The sequence below is a fragment of the Gekko japonicus genome, unplaced genomic scaffold (genome assembly GCF_001447785.1).
Source record: "Gekko japonicus isolate JY-2015 unplaced genomic scaffold, Gekko_japonicus_V1.1 scaffold1021, whole genome shotgun sequence".
Taxonomy (NCBI): Eukaryota; Metazoa; Chordata; class Lepidosauria; order Squamata; family Gekkonidae; genus Gekko; species Gekko japonicus.
The window spans coordinates 383282-399745 of record NW_015176479.1 but is presented as its reverse complement, the minus strand read 5'-3'; the positions used below and the strand labels follow the sequence as shown (position 1 = coordinate 399745).

General features: G+C 49.0%; 1 protein-coding gene across 1 annotated transcript in view; it reads left to right on the top strand.

The window, feature by feature from the left end:
• SDK1 (sidekick cell adhesion molecule 1) overlaps positions 1 to 16464 on the top strand; it is a 502369-nt gene that overhangs the window by 168863 nt on the left and 317042 nt on the right. The window contains exon 12 of the mRNA XM_015427208.1: positions 72 to 208. Coding sequence (XP_015282694.1) covers positions 72 to 208 — 137 coding nt within the window. The remainder of the gene's footprint in view (positions 1 to 71; positions 209 to 16464) is intronic.

Here is a 16464-nt window from a genome sequence, read left to right as displayed (position 1 = left end):
CCCCCCCCCCCAGGAGGTGCTGTTGGGATCTTCTGTCCTCATTTCCTGTGGTCTGCTTTCTCTCTTCGCAGTGAGCTGCCCCATCCCCCCCAGAACCTCCTGGCCACCTTGAATTCTTCCTTCAGCCGCAGCGTGATCCTCTCGTGGGTGCGCCCCTTTGACGGGAACAGCCCCGTCCTCCGCTACATCGTAGAGCTCTCCGAGAACAGTGAGTACGGCGAAAAGCTGATTTCCACTCTCTTCTGTCTCTTCCCCCTCTCGAAAACTTCTCGCTCGCCTTTTCTTCCCTGTACGTCCAGGTAGAGCGCACTAGAAGCGTCCGTCCTGCCCGCCTGTCCCTTCAGTCGCACGTTTTAGCGGTGGATTTTAATATATATATATATATTTGGAATAATAATTCTTCTTCCCAAGTGAGCTCTACCTCGTTCTGCTACACCGGGGATTCTAATTGAGTGTTCCCTTCAGCCGCAGATGCTTTTCAGGCGGCTGCACAGGGCTTTGTGTGGGGAGTTAATATGCCAGACTCTGTTGCCTTGATGTCCCCCGCTCAAGAGTGCAATTATCGAGCTCCGGTGCCGTCCCGAAGTTAGGCTTATAACTGTTTTCGTGGAAGTAGTGGCTGGGGGCGGGTGGGGAGGCCCAGTCGAGGTGCCGTTTCACTCACTGGGCTGCCTCGCCGTAGGCCGGCTTGAAAGGTTTGGAGGTCTAAAACAATGAAGCGCTTCTCCAACTACCTTCATGGCTACCATTGACAGCCAGTTTGGTGCAGTGGTTAAGAGCGGCAGACTCTAATCTGGGAGAACCGGGTTTGATTCCCCACTCCTCCACGTGCAGCTGCCGGGTGACCTTGGGTCAGTCATAAGTTCTCTCAGAGCTGGTCTCTCACAGGCAGTTCTCTCAGAGCTCTCTCAGCCTCGCCTACCTCACAGGCAATGGTATCTCTCTAAACCAGGGGTGTCAAACATAAGACCCCGGGGGGGGTGGAACGGGCCCATCCAGGGCTCCTGTCCGGCCCACAAGCAACTGGTATGTACAGAAATGTAAGGTACTCCCCCTTTTATGGTATCCCTTGGGGGGAAACCTAGTCTTGCATGTGATTAAATACATTTATTGGGGCTTTTGTGGGCCCCCCCCTAAATCGATCGCTTTCACTGCTCGGAATAAATTGCTTTTGTTTGTGTTTTTGCGTTTAAAATAATATCGTTAATTGGGTTTGCCTTTGTCCTTTATAAAGTTTCTGTCTCCGGTACCTGGTATTACATTTTATGGCACAAACGGCCCAGCCGGACAAAGTGTCATTTATAGCAAAAAAAACAACAGAAAACAACTGTGAGCTGAATTACCCGCAAAAATATATATCCAAAAGGAGACTTCAACAAAGTGAAATGCACATTTTTGTTGTTCAGTCGCACAGTCGAATCCGACTCTTCGCGACCCCATGGACCAGATCACGCCAGGCCCTCCTGTCTTCCGCCATCCTCTGAAGTTGGCTCAACTTCATGTTCGTTGCATCGATGACACTGTCTAACCATCTCATCCTTTGCCGTCCCCATCTTCTTTGACCTTCAATCTTTCCCAGCATCAGGGTCTTCTGCATGGAATGCACATGTAATCAAGCAAACATGGCCCTATTACATAGAGGCAGCCTTGAGAGGTGCTCACTAAAGCTTAGGAGACCTGACCCATAAAGAAACTGAATAGTATTGTCCTATAAGGAAATTGAACGAGACTTCCTATAGTTGTTCTTTGTTCCTGAGGAAGGACCAGAAGTCTGAAACACTGAATACTACCTAGGAAAAGTGTTGGATATCTACTCTGGACTTTGTATTTTCCTTTCATGGATCCCGTGGGCTTCTGTATTTTCCTAGGATGGATTATATGTATAGATTCATTCTTGATTACATGTGCATTTCACTTTGTCGAAGTCTCATTTTGGATATATATCTTTGCGGGTAATTCAGCTCGCAGTTGTTTTCTGTTTTTCGCTATTTCTTGCTGTGTGCTGTAAAAGTATCATTTATGTCAGATCCGGCCCTCGTAACGAATGAGTTTGACACCTCTGTTCTAAGCTGTGGAGCCTTGTGAGCATAAATTCATTGCGCAGGGCACATTGCAGGGGAGGGGGATACGTTTCCTAGCATTTGAGGGAAAACTCTATCATGCTGAGAACTCCAGGATGAGGAGGGGGACCCCCCCCCCCCGCCAACAACCAGGTAATACATGTCAACCCTTCTCCAGTTAGTTTGGTTTATACGGCTGTAGATGGAGAATAGCACGAACCGAATGTCAAAACCTTGCTTAAATAATTGAATATTGAAAAGGACGATAACGAATCTTGAACTGTTGTTTCCTTTAATTAGAGTCTAGTGGCCCCTTAAAGATGAAGTGCGCCTTGACTCACAAAACCTTATGCCCTGGGAAATTGTGTTGGTCTTTAAGACGCTGCTACAGACTTAACACAGCTAACCACCTGACCTTCTTTCCTTTAATGTTGCTGTAACTAAGGGAGGTGGTGATGCCTACATAAGTTCTCCCTCTAAACAAGATTCGAGTGGCCAGTGGCCCTTTTGTGAGCCTGATCTTCTCAGAAGCTAGGCAGGGCTGGGCCTGGTTAGTATATGAATGGGAGATCAGCAAGTCCTGGTCCTGCTGGTGGACCTCCTGATGGCACCTGGTATTTTTGGCCCCTGTGTGACACAGAGTGTTGGGCTGGATGGGCCATTGGCCTGATCCAACATTGGCTTCTCTTATGTTCTTATGTCTGGGGCAGTGATGCTCTGTACTCTTGGTGCTGGGGGGAGGCAACAGTTGGAGGGCTTCTGGAGTTCTGGCCCCCCTGGTGGACCTCCTGATGGCCCCTGGGTTTTGGCCCCTGTGTGACACAGAGTGTTGGACTGGATGGGCCACCAGCCTGGTCCAACATGGCTTCTCTGATGTTCTCGTGTTCTCATAAGGAAGTAAAGAATTGCTCCGCAGAGGCAGGCAAGGGAAAACCACCTCTGAACGTCTCTTGGTTGAAAAGCCCGCAGGGTCGCCATAAGTCAGCTGTGACTTGACAGCAAAACAAGCAGACAAAAAAAGAAAATTAAGGGAGATGACGATCCCTACGGTCATCTAAATAAGATCTTGAGTGCTTGAGTCACAAGGGTCCCTTTCTCAAGCCCACGCGAGCTTCCCCACAGCCTCATCTGCACTGCTCCAAAGTCATCTCACCCTTGGGCTTCTTCCGCATTTTGTTGATACTGATGTACCTATGGAGTATTGCTCCCCAGTCAGAGAGCCAATTTGGTGTAGTGATTAAGAGCGCGGACTCTAATCTGGGAGAACCGGGTTTGATCCCCCACTCCTCCACGTGCGGCTGCTGGTGTGACCTTGGGTCAGTCACAAGTTCTCTCAGAGCTGTTCTCTCAAGAGCAGTCCTGGAAAGCGCATTCTCGGTCCCACCCACCTCACAGGGTGTCTGTTGTGGGGAGGGAATTGTAAGCCTCTCTGAGACTCCTTCCGGTAGTGAAGGTCGGGGTTTAAATCCAATCTCTTCTTCTTCAAGACTTCTGCTGCCTGCTGCTGACAGCGGTGTGGGGGGGGGGGGGGAGGCAGTCAGGCCTTCCACACGTGTGCACACACATACCCAAATGCATGCACGCACAGTGTTCCTCTTTTATGCATAATCTGCAAACAGAAAGGCAGGTAGGATAATAAAATCATAGAGTTGGAAGGAGCCTCCAGGGTCACCTAGTCCAACCCCCTGCCCAATGCAGGAAATCCACAAATACCTCCCCCCCACCCCCCCTGTGACCCATGTTCCACGCCCAGAAGATGACAAAAAACCTCCGGGGTCTCTGGCCGAACTGGTACTGAGACATCAGTTTCCTTTACTGTTAATACAGTTCAAGACCAGCACAAAGTCAGTTAAGACATTACTTCAAGGTCATTTAAATATACAGTGTACAATTTTAAATGTTTCAATGTTAAAATAACAGGCAGAAACAAGAAGGGGAAAAAACTGAACCTAACAATAAACTCCAGAACCAAACAAAGGTTAGTGAAAAGGAGGGCCAATATTAAAACCTTTCCATAAAAAGAGGTACATGTATTTATTGTCATACATATGTGGCAAGATGGTTAATAATTATATTCACATAAACACAATCAGAAATATATACAAAATATAGATTCATTAAGGACCATAAAGTAAATTGTTCAGAAGTAAAATCACCAGGCACAGGATAAATATGCACATAAGACCTTTAAAGTGCAATCACTAGCCCAGTGATTATAAAATAAACTTATGGTCCAAAAATTTCCTTCAGTATTCAGTATTTCCTACAGTATTCACAAGTAAAGAGCAGAGCTGTGCCTATTTGGCCAAAACGCGTAAGGTCAACTTTTTAAGCCCTTGATATTGTTATGTTTTATATACATTGGTTGCAATTGGGCCCCTATATATGTTTTAAATTTGTTATTATCAATAAATACATGTACCTCTTTTTATTGCTGAGGCCGGAAGAAGGCGGAGCCGCGCGCCTCCAGAAAGGAAGAAACTACCACCGAGCGCCAGGAAGAACACATCCCGCCAAAGAAAGTCGCCGACCAGAACCCGAAGAAACATCATTAACCACCACCATAGGGGTGTCTGGTAGGTCGGCCCAACCCGTATAGAACATGTGGCCCTAGTTAGGAAAATTGAAATGGTGGCTAGCACCGACTTGTAAGCCGCTCAGAGACCCCTAAATAGGGGTTCGAGCGGGATATAAAGTTGAATAAATAAATAAATAAATGGAAAGGTTTTAATATTGACCCTCCTTTTCACTAACTTTTGTTTGGTTCTGAACTCAATTTTAAAATAAATCAGGGTTCCGGTCACACAGGCCGGATAACGCGGGGGGAGGCGTGGCTATCCGCGCCGTCACAATGTGACGCGCCCCAACGCAATCAGATGCGACGGCATTGTTTCCATCAGCGGGTGTTTCCGGCGCGCACCAACCAGAAACCAGGGATGCGAGAGGCGCGTTCTGGAGCGATCACACAGAGAGCGTTCATTTGCAACCTGTCACAGCCGGTTGGTAGTGGATTTTCCCAGGTACTTTTAAACTCCGCATCTTCGACCAAACAATACTGGTTGGCGACGGGTTCACGACACTTGCCAGATGTTTCCATGTGATCGCGCTGTATAATCCGCCCGGCAATCGTGGCTCTCCTGCAGGAACTTCTGCGTGGGACCGTATCTAATTATTAGAATTCAACCGTGCCCCTTAATTGCTTCCGTGCGAATTTTACAAACGGCTACAAAAAAAAATCCGGCACCAGAAAATGTGATCTGAGTCTTTGCGCCCAGTAGAATCTTCCTAATAACTTCAGTGACTGGAACAGAACAGGCCGAAGACCTACCAAGCAAAGGCAAAATAAACGTTGCCCGAATTTTCTGGTCGAAACGTGCTCCATACCGAGACATAAAAGTGATGTATATTGTATGTGAATAGTCCAATCCACGGCAGTGTTCCCCTTTCTAGGCAAGGGCCCCAGACGTAAACGTCAATCTCACTCTTGCTTCTCGGTCCGAACTTGGCTGATAGGCTTTAGAATTTAAATGCAATTCCATGGCTAACAAGACACGCTTGTAAATGGAGTTCTGAGCAACCTCTGGACAGAGGAGTTCGGGGGGGGGAATCAGCCCCGGAAATGGCTACCATGCTGTCAGCCAGAAAACACAGTGATTCGCCTCTGACGAATGTGTAAGGAGCTCAGCAGAGATCTGATAACATCCTACAGAAATTGCTTCAATAATCCTGAAGTGTACGGAGGGGGTTTTCTGACCTCTCACATGCCGTCAGACAAATCCAACCGTCTTAGCTGATCGCGTTGTAATCGACCACTAGAAAGTCCTCTGAGCATATCGGATACACGCACTTCACTAAGCTTCCTGTTGGTAAGCACACAAACAAAAAGAAGAGCACAGGATGCAAGATTTGGAGAAAGAGCTCCTTTCTTTTCTTTGGAACCGTCTGATTATTTTGGGATTTATGGAAGGCAGGGCTATCAGCAGCTATTAGCCATGGTGACTAAAGGGAGCATCTATGTTCAGAGGCAGTAAAACTCTGGATACCAGTGCCAGGAGGCAAGGCCTTGCCCTCTCTGCCCTGTTGTTGAACAGCGTGAGGAACTAGTTAGTGACTGAAGAAGGGAGCAGTGATTCACGAACGCTCATACCCTACCACAATTTTTATTAGTCTTTAAGGTGCTACTGGACTCTTACTCTATTCTACTGCTAAAGGTAAAGGTAAAGGTTTCCCTTGCTTGAAAGCCAGTCAAATCCGACTCTAGGGTTGCGGTGCTCATCTCCGTTTTAAAGCCGAAGAGCCAGCGCTGTCCGAAGACGTTTCCGTGGTCATGCGGCCGGCATGACTAAACACCAAGGTGCACGGAATGCTGTTAACTTCCCACTGAAGTAGTACCTATTTATCTACTTGCAATTTCTTGCTTTCGAACTGCTAGGTTGGCAGGAGCTGGAACTAGAGACGGGAGCTCACTCCGTCATGCGGCACACTCGAGTCTCAAACTGCTGAACTACCGACCTTCCACAGCCTGCAGTTTAGTGTCTTAACCACTTGAGCCACCACAGCTCCTACTACTTCTACTGCTACAGACAGACTAACACAAGTACCCATAGCTACTGTGTGTGATAGGGTGGTGGACTAGATGGACCATTGATCCACGTTCCTATGGATGCCATTTTGGACCAGAGGAAATGTCAACAACATAAACAAGAGTTCTACTGAATTAGACCAGTGGCCCATCTAAGTCCAGCAGCCTGTTTCACACAGTGGCCAACTAGACAGTGGTGGACTAGATGGACCACTGGTCCATGTTCTTATGGATGCCATTTTGGACCAGAGGAAATGTCGTCAACATAAACAAGAGTTCTACTGTTTACGCTCATACCCACCACCACTTCCCGCGGCAGTGAATTCCCCATGTCCTAGAAACAGAACAAGAAATGAAGCTTTCAGCTAAGCAGTTCTGAGAAACATCCTATGAAGCAAAAGCTTTTACAAAAGCCTAGAGCAGATCTTCTTGCAGTCCTTTCCTCGGTCTTCTAGGGGATACCCAAGCTACCTGTTGGAGACCCTCAGTCTGCTGTGATTGGCAGCAACTCCCCAGGGTCTAAAACAGAGAAAGACCTTTCCCAGCATCAGCAATCTGAAATCCTTTAACTGGAGATGCCACAGACCGACCTTGGGGCCTTCTGAATTCAAAGCACGTCTTTTACCGATAAGTACCGGCCCCTCCCTTTCTTTGTGCAAACTTTCCCCTGTACTTTGCATAGAAAATTGCTTGCACAGTCTCCGCTTGTTCTCTCTGGTGGCACAGGTGCCCCCCTGCCCCCCATTTCTGAACTGTCACAGATTTTTACGCATGCCTCACTCGAGTCCATTTGCTCGTATTGGGCCCCAGTCACACGGGCCGGATATCGTGGAGAGGAGGCGTGGCTAATTGCTCCGGAGGAAACTAACGCATGGCTGCCTGAGCACACTTCCCTGTCGAGGTCCCGTGGTTCGGAGAAAATGCCGATCAGACGGGTATCCTGCAGCGTGGCACAGAAGCCGCGCCGCGCGATCGCACTAGCAATCGCTCTTTGTGCGCATGTGCTGTTGGGCACTGTTGCGCAACCTGCGGAGACGAACAGCGGAGGGCGCCGGATGCCATGTAAGTCCACCGGGAACGCGATCAGACGCCCGCTCTTGGCCCATGGTTTCAGGAAACTAGTACCTCGTAGGTACTAGTTTTTAACTCCGCACCTTCAGCAGGGAGCCACGGGTTCACCACGGGAGCATTGTGTTTCCCAGATGTTGGGGTGAGATCGCGCCTGGGAAATCCGCGGGACTCCTGTGCCTCTTCTGGAGCAACTTTGCCATGTGACTGGGTCAGCAGCGGCACAAGATGCGTCGCACATCCTAATCCCTTTCTGCCGTTATGCAGATAAAGGCTGATAGGCGTCTATGTGTGACTCCCCCCGCCCCGGTTACCAAGTGTGTGCTGCAGACACGATGCCGTGGTGTTTTGATACGGTGTGGGTAGGTCGTCAGTAAGCCCATGTGCTCATCCACGTACACACTCGGTTGATAACGTAGCTGTTGCGGAGCTGTGGCCTGAATTCCCCGACCGTCCCCTCTTTTCGAGGGCCGAATGTCTGGCTAAGAACTCCACCCGCAGCGTGTTTTTAAAGTCCGTCCGGCGCGATCACTCATAATAAAGGTCTGCCGCTGAAAAGGGGTTGAGGGCGCAATTGAACAAGTCTGAATATCAGAGGACTAATTGCCTGCCGCATGGCCTTGCCCGCTCCTCCTGATGAGGATTAAAGTGCCTTTCCTTTAATTAAGAATAAGGAAGGTAACAAGACTGGGGTAGGGGTGAGGCACGGACAAATGGCAGAGATGTGCGAGGAGTCCCGTTATCCAAAACATCCCCCCCCCCATCATCAGTATTCAGTACGAAGACGCTCCTCCAGGGATTTATGTCACAGAAGGCTCGTTATTATGATCCACCAGCCTTGCTTACCTTTTTTTGGCTGTCTGTTCTCGCACCTTTCTCAACGGCTGTCCTTTTTTTAGCTGTTACCTTCTGGACAACTGCAGGTGGTCCCCTTAGGAGCTGATCGGATGGAGGGACCCCATGCGATTCGTCCACATCCAAACCGCGGCTTTACACCCAGGGTTCATAGCCTGCAGATGTGCCGTTAGGGACCACTTGAACGGAGTTAAATTGCAACCCGGGTTGAGTGAACAGGAAGGCCACTGGCAGCAACAAAACAAACCCACTCCGGGGCTGCGTTCACGCGTCTTTGAATATCTGCACTGCTTCGCTATAGCCTTCGTTGGTAACTGGGTAAGAAAACCCAGTTGGTAATGGTTGCTATAGAACGACCGCCAACAATGGTTGGAACCAGCCTTTGCCTCTCCTCAGCAAAAGGTAAGGTCTTGTCCAAGCGGAAAGGAAGTGCTCCTCATGAGGAAACCCAAAGCCACCACAGGTGCCTTTGCCTGATTGGTCAATAGAGTCCCACAGGATCTGCGGCCCGGGCTTCTCAGTCTCATCTCCGACCAGGGCAGCGGCTGCTGCTCCAGTCTCTCTTCATGGGTGACGATTCTGGCCGCCCATGGAAAGCTTCCCTGTGCAGTTGCTGGAGTGACCTTGGGTCAGTCACAAGTTCTCTCAGAGCTGTTCTCTCACAAGCAGTCCTCGAAAGAGCTCTCTCAGCCCCGCCGACTTCATAGGGTGTTTGTTGTGGGGAGGGGAAGGGAAAGGAGACCGTAAGCCACTCTAATACTCCGAGTGAAGGGCAGAGTATAAATCCAATTCTTCCTCTTTTTCTTCTTCTACTGTCAGTCATAGTTCTCTCAGAGCTCTCTCAGCCCCACCTACCTCATAGGGTGTCTGTTGTGGGGAGGGGAAGGGAAAGGAGACCGTAAGCCACTCTAATACTCCGAGTGAAGGGCGGAGTATAAATCCAATTCTTCCTCTTTTTCTTCTTCTACTGTCAGTCATAGTTCTCTCAGAGCTCTCTCAGCCCCACCTACCTCACAGGGTGTCTGTTGTGGGGAGGGGAAGGGAAAGGAGACCGTAAGCCGCTCTAATACTCCAAGTGAAGGGCAGAGTATAAATCCAATTCTTCCTCTTTTTCTTCTTCTACTGTCAGTCACAGTTCTCTCAGAGCTCTCTCAGCCCCACCTACCTCACAGAGTGTCTGTTGTGGGGAGGGGAAGGGAAAGGAGACCGTAAGCCGCTCTGAGACTCCCAGTGAAGGGTGGGGTATAAATCCAATCTCCTCCTCCTCCTCCTTCAAGACCTGTTTCCAAGCCTGTGGGTCGGGACCCCGAATGTGCATTGGGAAGCCTCCGAACGTGGGGTGCCAGCCAGCCCTGCCTAATGGCCACCCCTGCCCTTTCCGTTGCTCTCTGTTGTATTTTGGAAACCAAGAGCTGACCCTGGAAACGGTCTCTTCCATGTCATACATTAGTCTACTTCTCCCCTACTGCATAGACATGTTGATCAAGTGAAATGTGTCCTGGTGGTTATTAGAGTGAATCTCATAGACTCTTAGGGGGGGTTAGAGGGAGTATTGGAGAGGGAGAGGGTGGTCAGAGGCTGGAACGTCATAACCTCCATATGCAAAAAAGCTGTGCATAGAATCATAGAATCCTAGAGTTGGAAGGGACCTCCGGGGTCATCTAGTCCAACCCCCCGCACAATGCAGGGAATTCACAAATACCTTTTCCCCCCATGCCCCCGGTGACTGCTGTTCCACGCCCAGAAGATGACAAAAAATCTCCAGGATTGCTTCCTGACCCCAAAGTGGCGATCAGCATTTCCCTGGGCGTGTAAGAAAGGGCCACGAGAACTAAGCCCTGAGGCAACCCTTCCTGCCCACCCTTCTCGTGATCTCCCTAAGTTCATGGAATCAGCATTGCTGTCCGATGGCCATCTAACCTCTGTTTGACAACCTCCAAAGAAGGAGAGTCCACCACCTCCCGAGGAAGCCTGCTCCACTGGAATGTTGGAATGCCACTTGGTGAGGGTTCCTGGTGAAGGAAGCCATGCCCTTTGGGTGGTGTCCGTTGGTTTCTCAAAAAAAACAAACCATCTGGTTAGTCACTGTAGAATGTGGCTCAAAAATGATGGTCACAGTCACAGAACAGACCGCAAAAAGAAGAAACTGTGAGGTAACGGCGCTAGAAAATATTCCAATAACAATCACAATATTTATACTAAAAAGTGTACCAAAAATCATATAAATGCACAAGGCAGTTGAAAATGGTGTGACGACTGTCTCCGGAATGTTCTATCGTTGCACAAGAAAGCGTACACCCTTTTCAACTGCCTTGTGCATTTATATGATTTTTTGTACGCTTTTTTGTATAAATATTGTGATTGTGATTGAAATATTTTCTAGCGCAGTTACCTCACAGTTTCTTCTTTTTGCAGTCCAGTCACTTTAGAAAACAGAATGCCGAACGAGATGGGTGGCGAGGTCATGGTTTGCCAAAAATCCTTGGGCCAGTCCTAGATGAGTCGCCGCACCAAGAAAATCTGGACTTGTGGCTCACCGTACGGAAAAGGTTGAGAACTGCTGCTCTAAGACAAACAAGATGTGCGTCTTGGCAGGGAGGCAGGGGCTTCCTTGCAGAGTTCCACAAAGGCGTGAGGAGCCTTTGACTGCCTGAGGAGGAGGCTGACAGGTTGTCACCGCTTGGGCCCGTAAGGGGAGAGGCACAAGGGCAGTGGAGGCAGCTGAACTCTGGGTGCAGTATCTTGGTGCCTTGTTCACCCAAACGGACCACCTTCCCGTGTTTCTGATCAGACTTCGCCTGGTCTGGGCCCGCAATGTTCCCTCTAAGCTGAGTTAGTGTGAGCTAGCTCACAGTTTTTTAGCCTCTAGCTCACAGATTTCTGTCTTAGCTCAGGAAGGAGGGCTCCAGAGCAAACTAATTTATACAGTAGCCAAATCGCTTGCTCACAAAGGAGAATTTTTGCTCACAAGACTCCACAGCTTAGAGGGAACATCGGTCTGGGGAAACAAGAAGGCCTTAGAAGAGGCCTGGTTCTGGTCTGAGAGCCAGTTCGGTGTCGTGGTTAGGAGCGCGGGCTCTAATCTGGGAGAACCGGGTTTGATTCCCCACTCCTCCACAGGCAGCTGCTGGTGTGACCTTGGGTCAGTCACAAGTTCTTTCAGAGCTGTCTTTGAAAGGGCCATTCTCTCAGAGCTCTCTCAGCCCCACCTACCTCAGAGAGTGTCTGTTGTGGGGAGGGGAAGGAGATTGTTAGCTCCTATGAGGCTCCTTCAGGTAGTGAAGGGCGGAATATAAATCCAATCTCTTCTTCCAAGCAAAACCAATCCACAGCCTTGGCCACACCTCACATCCAGATGTTACTTGTGTGTCTCAGCCTACTTGTTGTTGTTCTTCAGTCGCACAGTCGAGTTCGACTCTTCACGACCCCCTGGACCAGATCACGCCAGGCCTTCCAGTCTTCCGCCGTCCTCTGAAGTTTGCTCAATTTCATGTTCATTGCATCGATGACACTGTCTAACCATCTCATCCTTTGCCATCCCCGTCTTCTTTGACCTTCAATCTTTCCCAGCATCAGGGTCTTCTCCAGTGAGGGCTCCCTTCTCATTGGGTGGCCAAAGTCTTTGAGCTTCAGTTTCATGATCTGGCCTTCCAGGGAACAGTCAGGGTTGATTTCTTTTAGGATTGACTGATTTGATCTCCTTGCAGTCCAGGGGACTCTCAAGAGTCTTCTCCAGCACCATAGTTCAAAAGCATCTATTCTTCGGCGCTCGGCCTTCCTTATAGTCCAACTCTCACAGCCATACATGACTACTGGGAATACCATTGCTTTGACCTTGCGGACTTTTGTTGGCAGGGTGATGTCTCTACTTTTTATCATGCTGTTTAGGTTCGCCATCGCTTTCCTCCCAAGGAGCAGGCGTCTTTTAATTTCATGGCTGCAGTCACAGTCTGCGGTGATCTGGGATCCCAGGAACGTGAAGTCTGTCACTACTTCCATGACTTCCCCTTCTATTTGCCAAGGAGTGATGGGGCCGGATGCCATGATCTTAGTTTTTTTGATGTTGAGCTTCAAGCCCAGTTTTGCACTCTCCTCTTTTACCCTTAGCAAGAGGCTCTTTAGGTCCTCTTCACTTTCTGCCATCAGAGTGGTATCATCTGCATATCTGAGGTTGTTGATCTTTTCCCCAGCAATCTTAATTCCCGCTTGTGATTCTTCCAGGCCAGCCTACTACTTGGGGATACATTCTAGGGCCTGGGTATCACATCATACCCATTCATGGCATGGAGTTAATTTTTGAAAGCTGGTGGTCAAAAATGGAAGTTTTCCAGATGCCGTCAGTTGCAGCCGGAGAGAGAGATATCGCAAGCCCTCACTGCGAGTGCATTCCAGGTAGCTTCCACAAAAAGAAAGATTAGTTAGCTCTGTCCATCTGGCCTAATGAGGGCTTATCGGATGCCTTGACCCTGTGTGCCTGCTGTTACTGCTGTGGAGCTTCCCCAGGCTTTCTGAGCCAGGCGAGAGACAGTAATCCCCCAAGGAAAGGGGAAGTGGGTGTTGACATTTTAATAGAGTGTTTCCTTTTCTGGAAGCAGGGGAGAAAAGGGCAGCCCAGAAGGAGCTGGCACGCGGAGGCCCTCTTGTCTTTTTTTATGCCGTGGAACAAACTTCTTTGCCGTTCGGCCTTTCTGTTCTAAGCTGAAGGGAGGAGCAGCCTTTGAAAAGGTTCCGTTTGGTTGTCGAGAGCAGGCTCGTGATTTAAATGTTAAAGGCGCGCGGGGCACTTACACAACCAGGGGCCCCACGCGAACCCAAGGCTTCCCCGCAAACCACTTCCCCGTACAGAGTGCCTGAGAGATGAATAGGGTTCGTTTATATTAGTTTTCGGTTTAATCTCTCTTCCTGCCAGATCTTTTATCTTCCGCCAGAAGAGGACGGGGGAGGGGAAAAAAGGGAATAAATAAAGTATTCTACAGATGCAGCATATAAACAGAGCGCACAACCTTAAGCTGGTGGAAAGATTAATAGTCTCCGTGGTTGAATCAAACTGTTCACTCGATCGAACGGGCCTGGGTTAAGCACTCTCGGGCGGCGTTTGCGCTCTCAGTAAACAAATGAAACCGAATGGCTCCGGGAAACAGACGGGTGACAATTAGCTCGTTTGTGGACGTTTCAACGTTCTCGTTAGTGTCTGCGCTTCCATTTCCTTGATTAAGTCCTTCAGGCTTGCTTATTAATTCCGCCCTGCCTCTGTTCGGCTTCCCATTCATTCTTGTCTTGTATTTTGGACACCGCATGGGATTATTTTTTTTTAATTCGTAGGAGGAACATCCATAAAAATGGATGGGATGGCAGTGGTAGGAGTAATCTATGTTTTATAGAGTGTAATGGGAAATACATTTTTTTTTTGCAGGGTTGCATCAGCATTTCGCCTAACGTTGGCTGTCTGGACTATCTGGCCCTTGGAATTGATCAATAGCTCTCTTGCACCTTGGCACGAAAGCCCTTTACTTGGAAGGAAGCCCCGATTACTTTCAGTGGACACCCGTGTGCTCTAGATTGCAAATGAGCCAGATCTTAACAATCCGTATAAATAATGCTTAGCATTCATATAGCTCTTGAGAACATTCACAGGACTGATAATTCATTATCTCGGTAACGAACGTTGCAGTCCTGAGCAGAGTTATGCCCTTATAAACCCATTGCCTTCCAAGAGGATAACTCCCCTTAGTATGAGACTGCAGATCCAATGCTGAGGGATGTATTCTTCCTATGGCAAATATTCGCATTTCACACTTCGGCAGTCGACACACGGGGTCACACATGCATGTGTTCATCACTACAGTGAGGGATCATGCGCATGTATGAATAGAATATTGCAGACATAACTAATGGAGTCCTCGTTCAGTCGGACCACAGTTTGGTATAGTGGTTAAGAGCGGCAAACTCTAATTTGGAGAACCAGGTTCGATTCCCCCACTACTCCACATTAAGTCCACTGGGTGTCCTTGAGTCAGTCACGAGTTCTGTCAGAGCTGTTCTCTCAAGAGCAGTTCTCTCAGAGCTCTCTCAGCCCCACCTACCTCACAGGGTGTCTGTCATGGGGAGAGGAAGGGAAGGAGATTGTAAGCTGCTCTGAGACTTTCGGTGAAGGGTGGGGTATAAATCCAGCTCTTCTTCTTCATCTTCTCCTTCTCCTCCTCCTCTCATGATTCTTTACATTGTGTTCAGCCACCAGTCAGAGCAGTCAGGTACAGAGAAGTCACGATATTGGTGATCAGGCACGCATGGAAGAGTCCCAATGTTTGGGACAAGTGGTCATCAGGACAAAAATATCTGAAATATACCCTTCAGATGTCCAAGGTGGAGTGCACTTGCTGAGTGAGTGGTACTTGGCAAAGTCAGGGAGGGAAAGGGGAACAGATATCTACACAGCCAAGCAACATGGATAGGGCATTGCTCAAATGCAGGAAACCTTGGAACCAGTGTTCCCCCTAAGCTGAATTAGTGTGAGCCAGCTCACAGTTTCTTAGCCTCCAGCTCACACATTTTTGTCTGAGCTCAGGAAGGATGGCTCCAGATCAAACTAATTTATGCAGCCGCCAAATCGCTCGCTCACAACTTTAATGCCAGTAGCTCACCAAGTAGAGTTTTTGCTCACAAGACTCCACGACTTAGAGGGAGCATTGCTTGGAAACACATGCATACAAAGCTGCGTTGGAGCAGATCAGAACCAGTCCGGCAAAGGCCCTAGTCCACATTCACGGGATAGTGAGTTTCCTGGGTTTCTTTATCCTCCAGCGACTCTTCAGGGGTGCGTAAAGAATTAGCGTTGGGGGTCGGGATTATGAGACGCTGGAGAAAACATGGCTGTACAGACCCAGACTAGTGCATGGGTTCGACCCATACACACTACCGAAGGGTGGCCGCAGCGGATGAAAGGGAGATCTAATCTTTCTGACTTCATACAACCCTTCTCACCCCCCCAAGCTATCGCCCGCCGCTAATATCCCCGGTCCCTGCGGTGCCCCAAACCAGCCTTTCTTTAAAACAAATATAATGTATAATAATATAAATATATTCGGACTGACTGATTTTTATTTTATATTTTCGTAGCTGCTTTGTAACTCAGCTAGCCGAGCGCCCCCGCGGATGTTAACTCACCGCTGCGCGAGCTTGGCAGAGCTGTGATTTATGTGTCGGTGTGACGCTTCCCCCAAATAGTGTGACATTTTGTAAAGTTCCTCTTCATTATCCCACCGTTAATGTGTTCATCACGCGGCCCGCAAAGGGACAGCGCTACAAGACTAATGAGTTAGATGCGTGGCTGTGATGCCGTTCTCTTTGAGGCAAAAGCTCCGGGGTTGTCTGATAGCTCGGGGAAAAAGTTACGCTGCGTTTTGATGCTGGAACCGCTCCATGGCATCGGGTCCCTTTGTGTAGACTAGAGACACGGGGGGGGGGTAGGAGTAAGAAAGCCTATAGTTTCCTCCAACGCTTTAAAAAACCTCCGACCTTTGAAACGTTATCTCTTTTTTTTCCTCCATTGCTCACAGCAACTGATCCTACAGCCTGCTGTTTCTTCAGCCCATTTTGCCGTCATGGTGGTGAGAAATGCCATCAAGTCACGGCTGACTTATGGCAGCCCCACCGGGTTTTCAAGACAAGAGAAGTTCAGAGGTAGCCTGTAATTGCCTGCCTCCGCGTCATGACCCTGGTATTCCGTTGTGGTCTCCCGTCCAAATACTAGCCAGGGGTGACCCTGCTTAGCTTCTGAGATGTCACGAGATCAGGCTAGCCTGGGCTATCGAGGTCCGGGTGTCACGCACGGGACTTATTTCTTCTCCAACACAACAGTGTCATTTCCAGCTTTGTGCCGGAAGTGACTGTCCCTGCCCC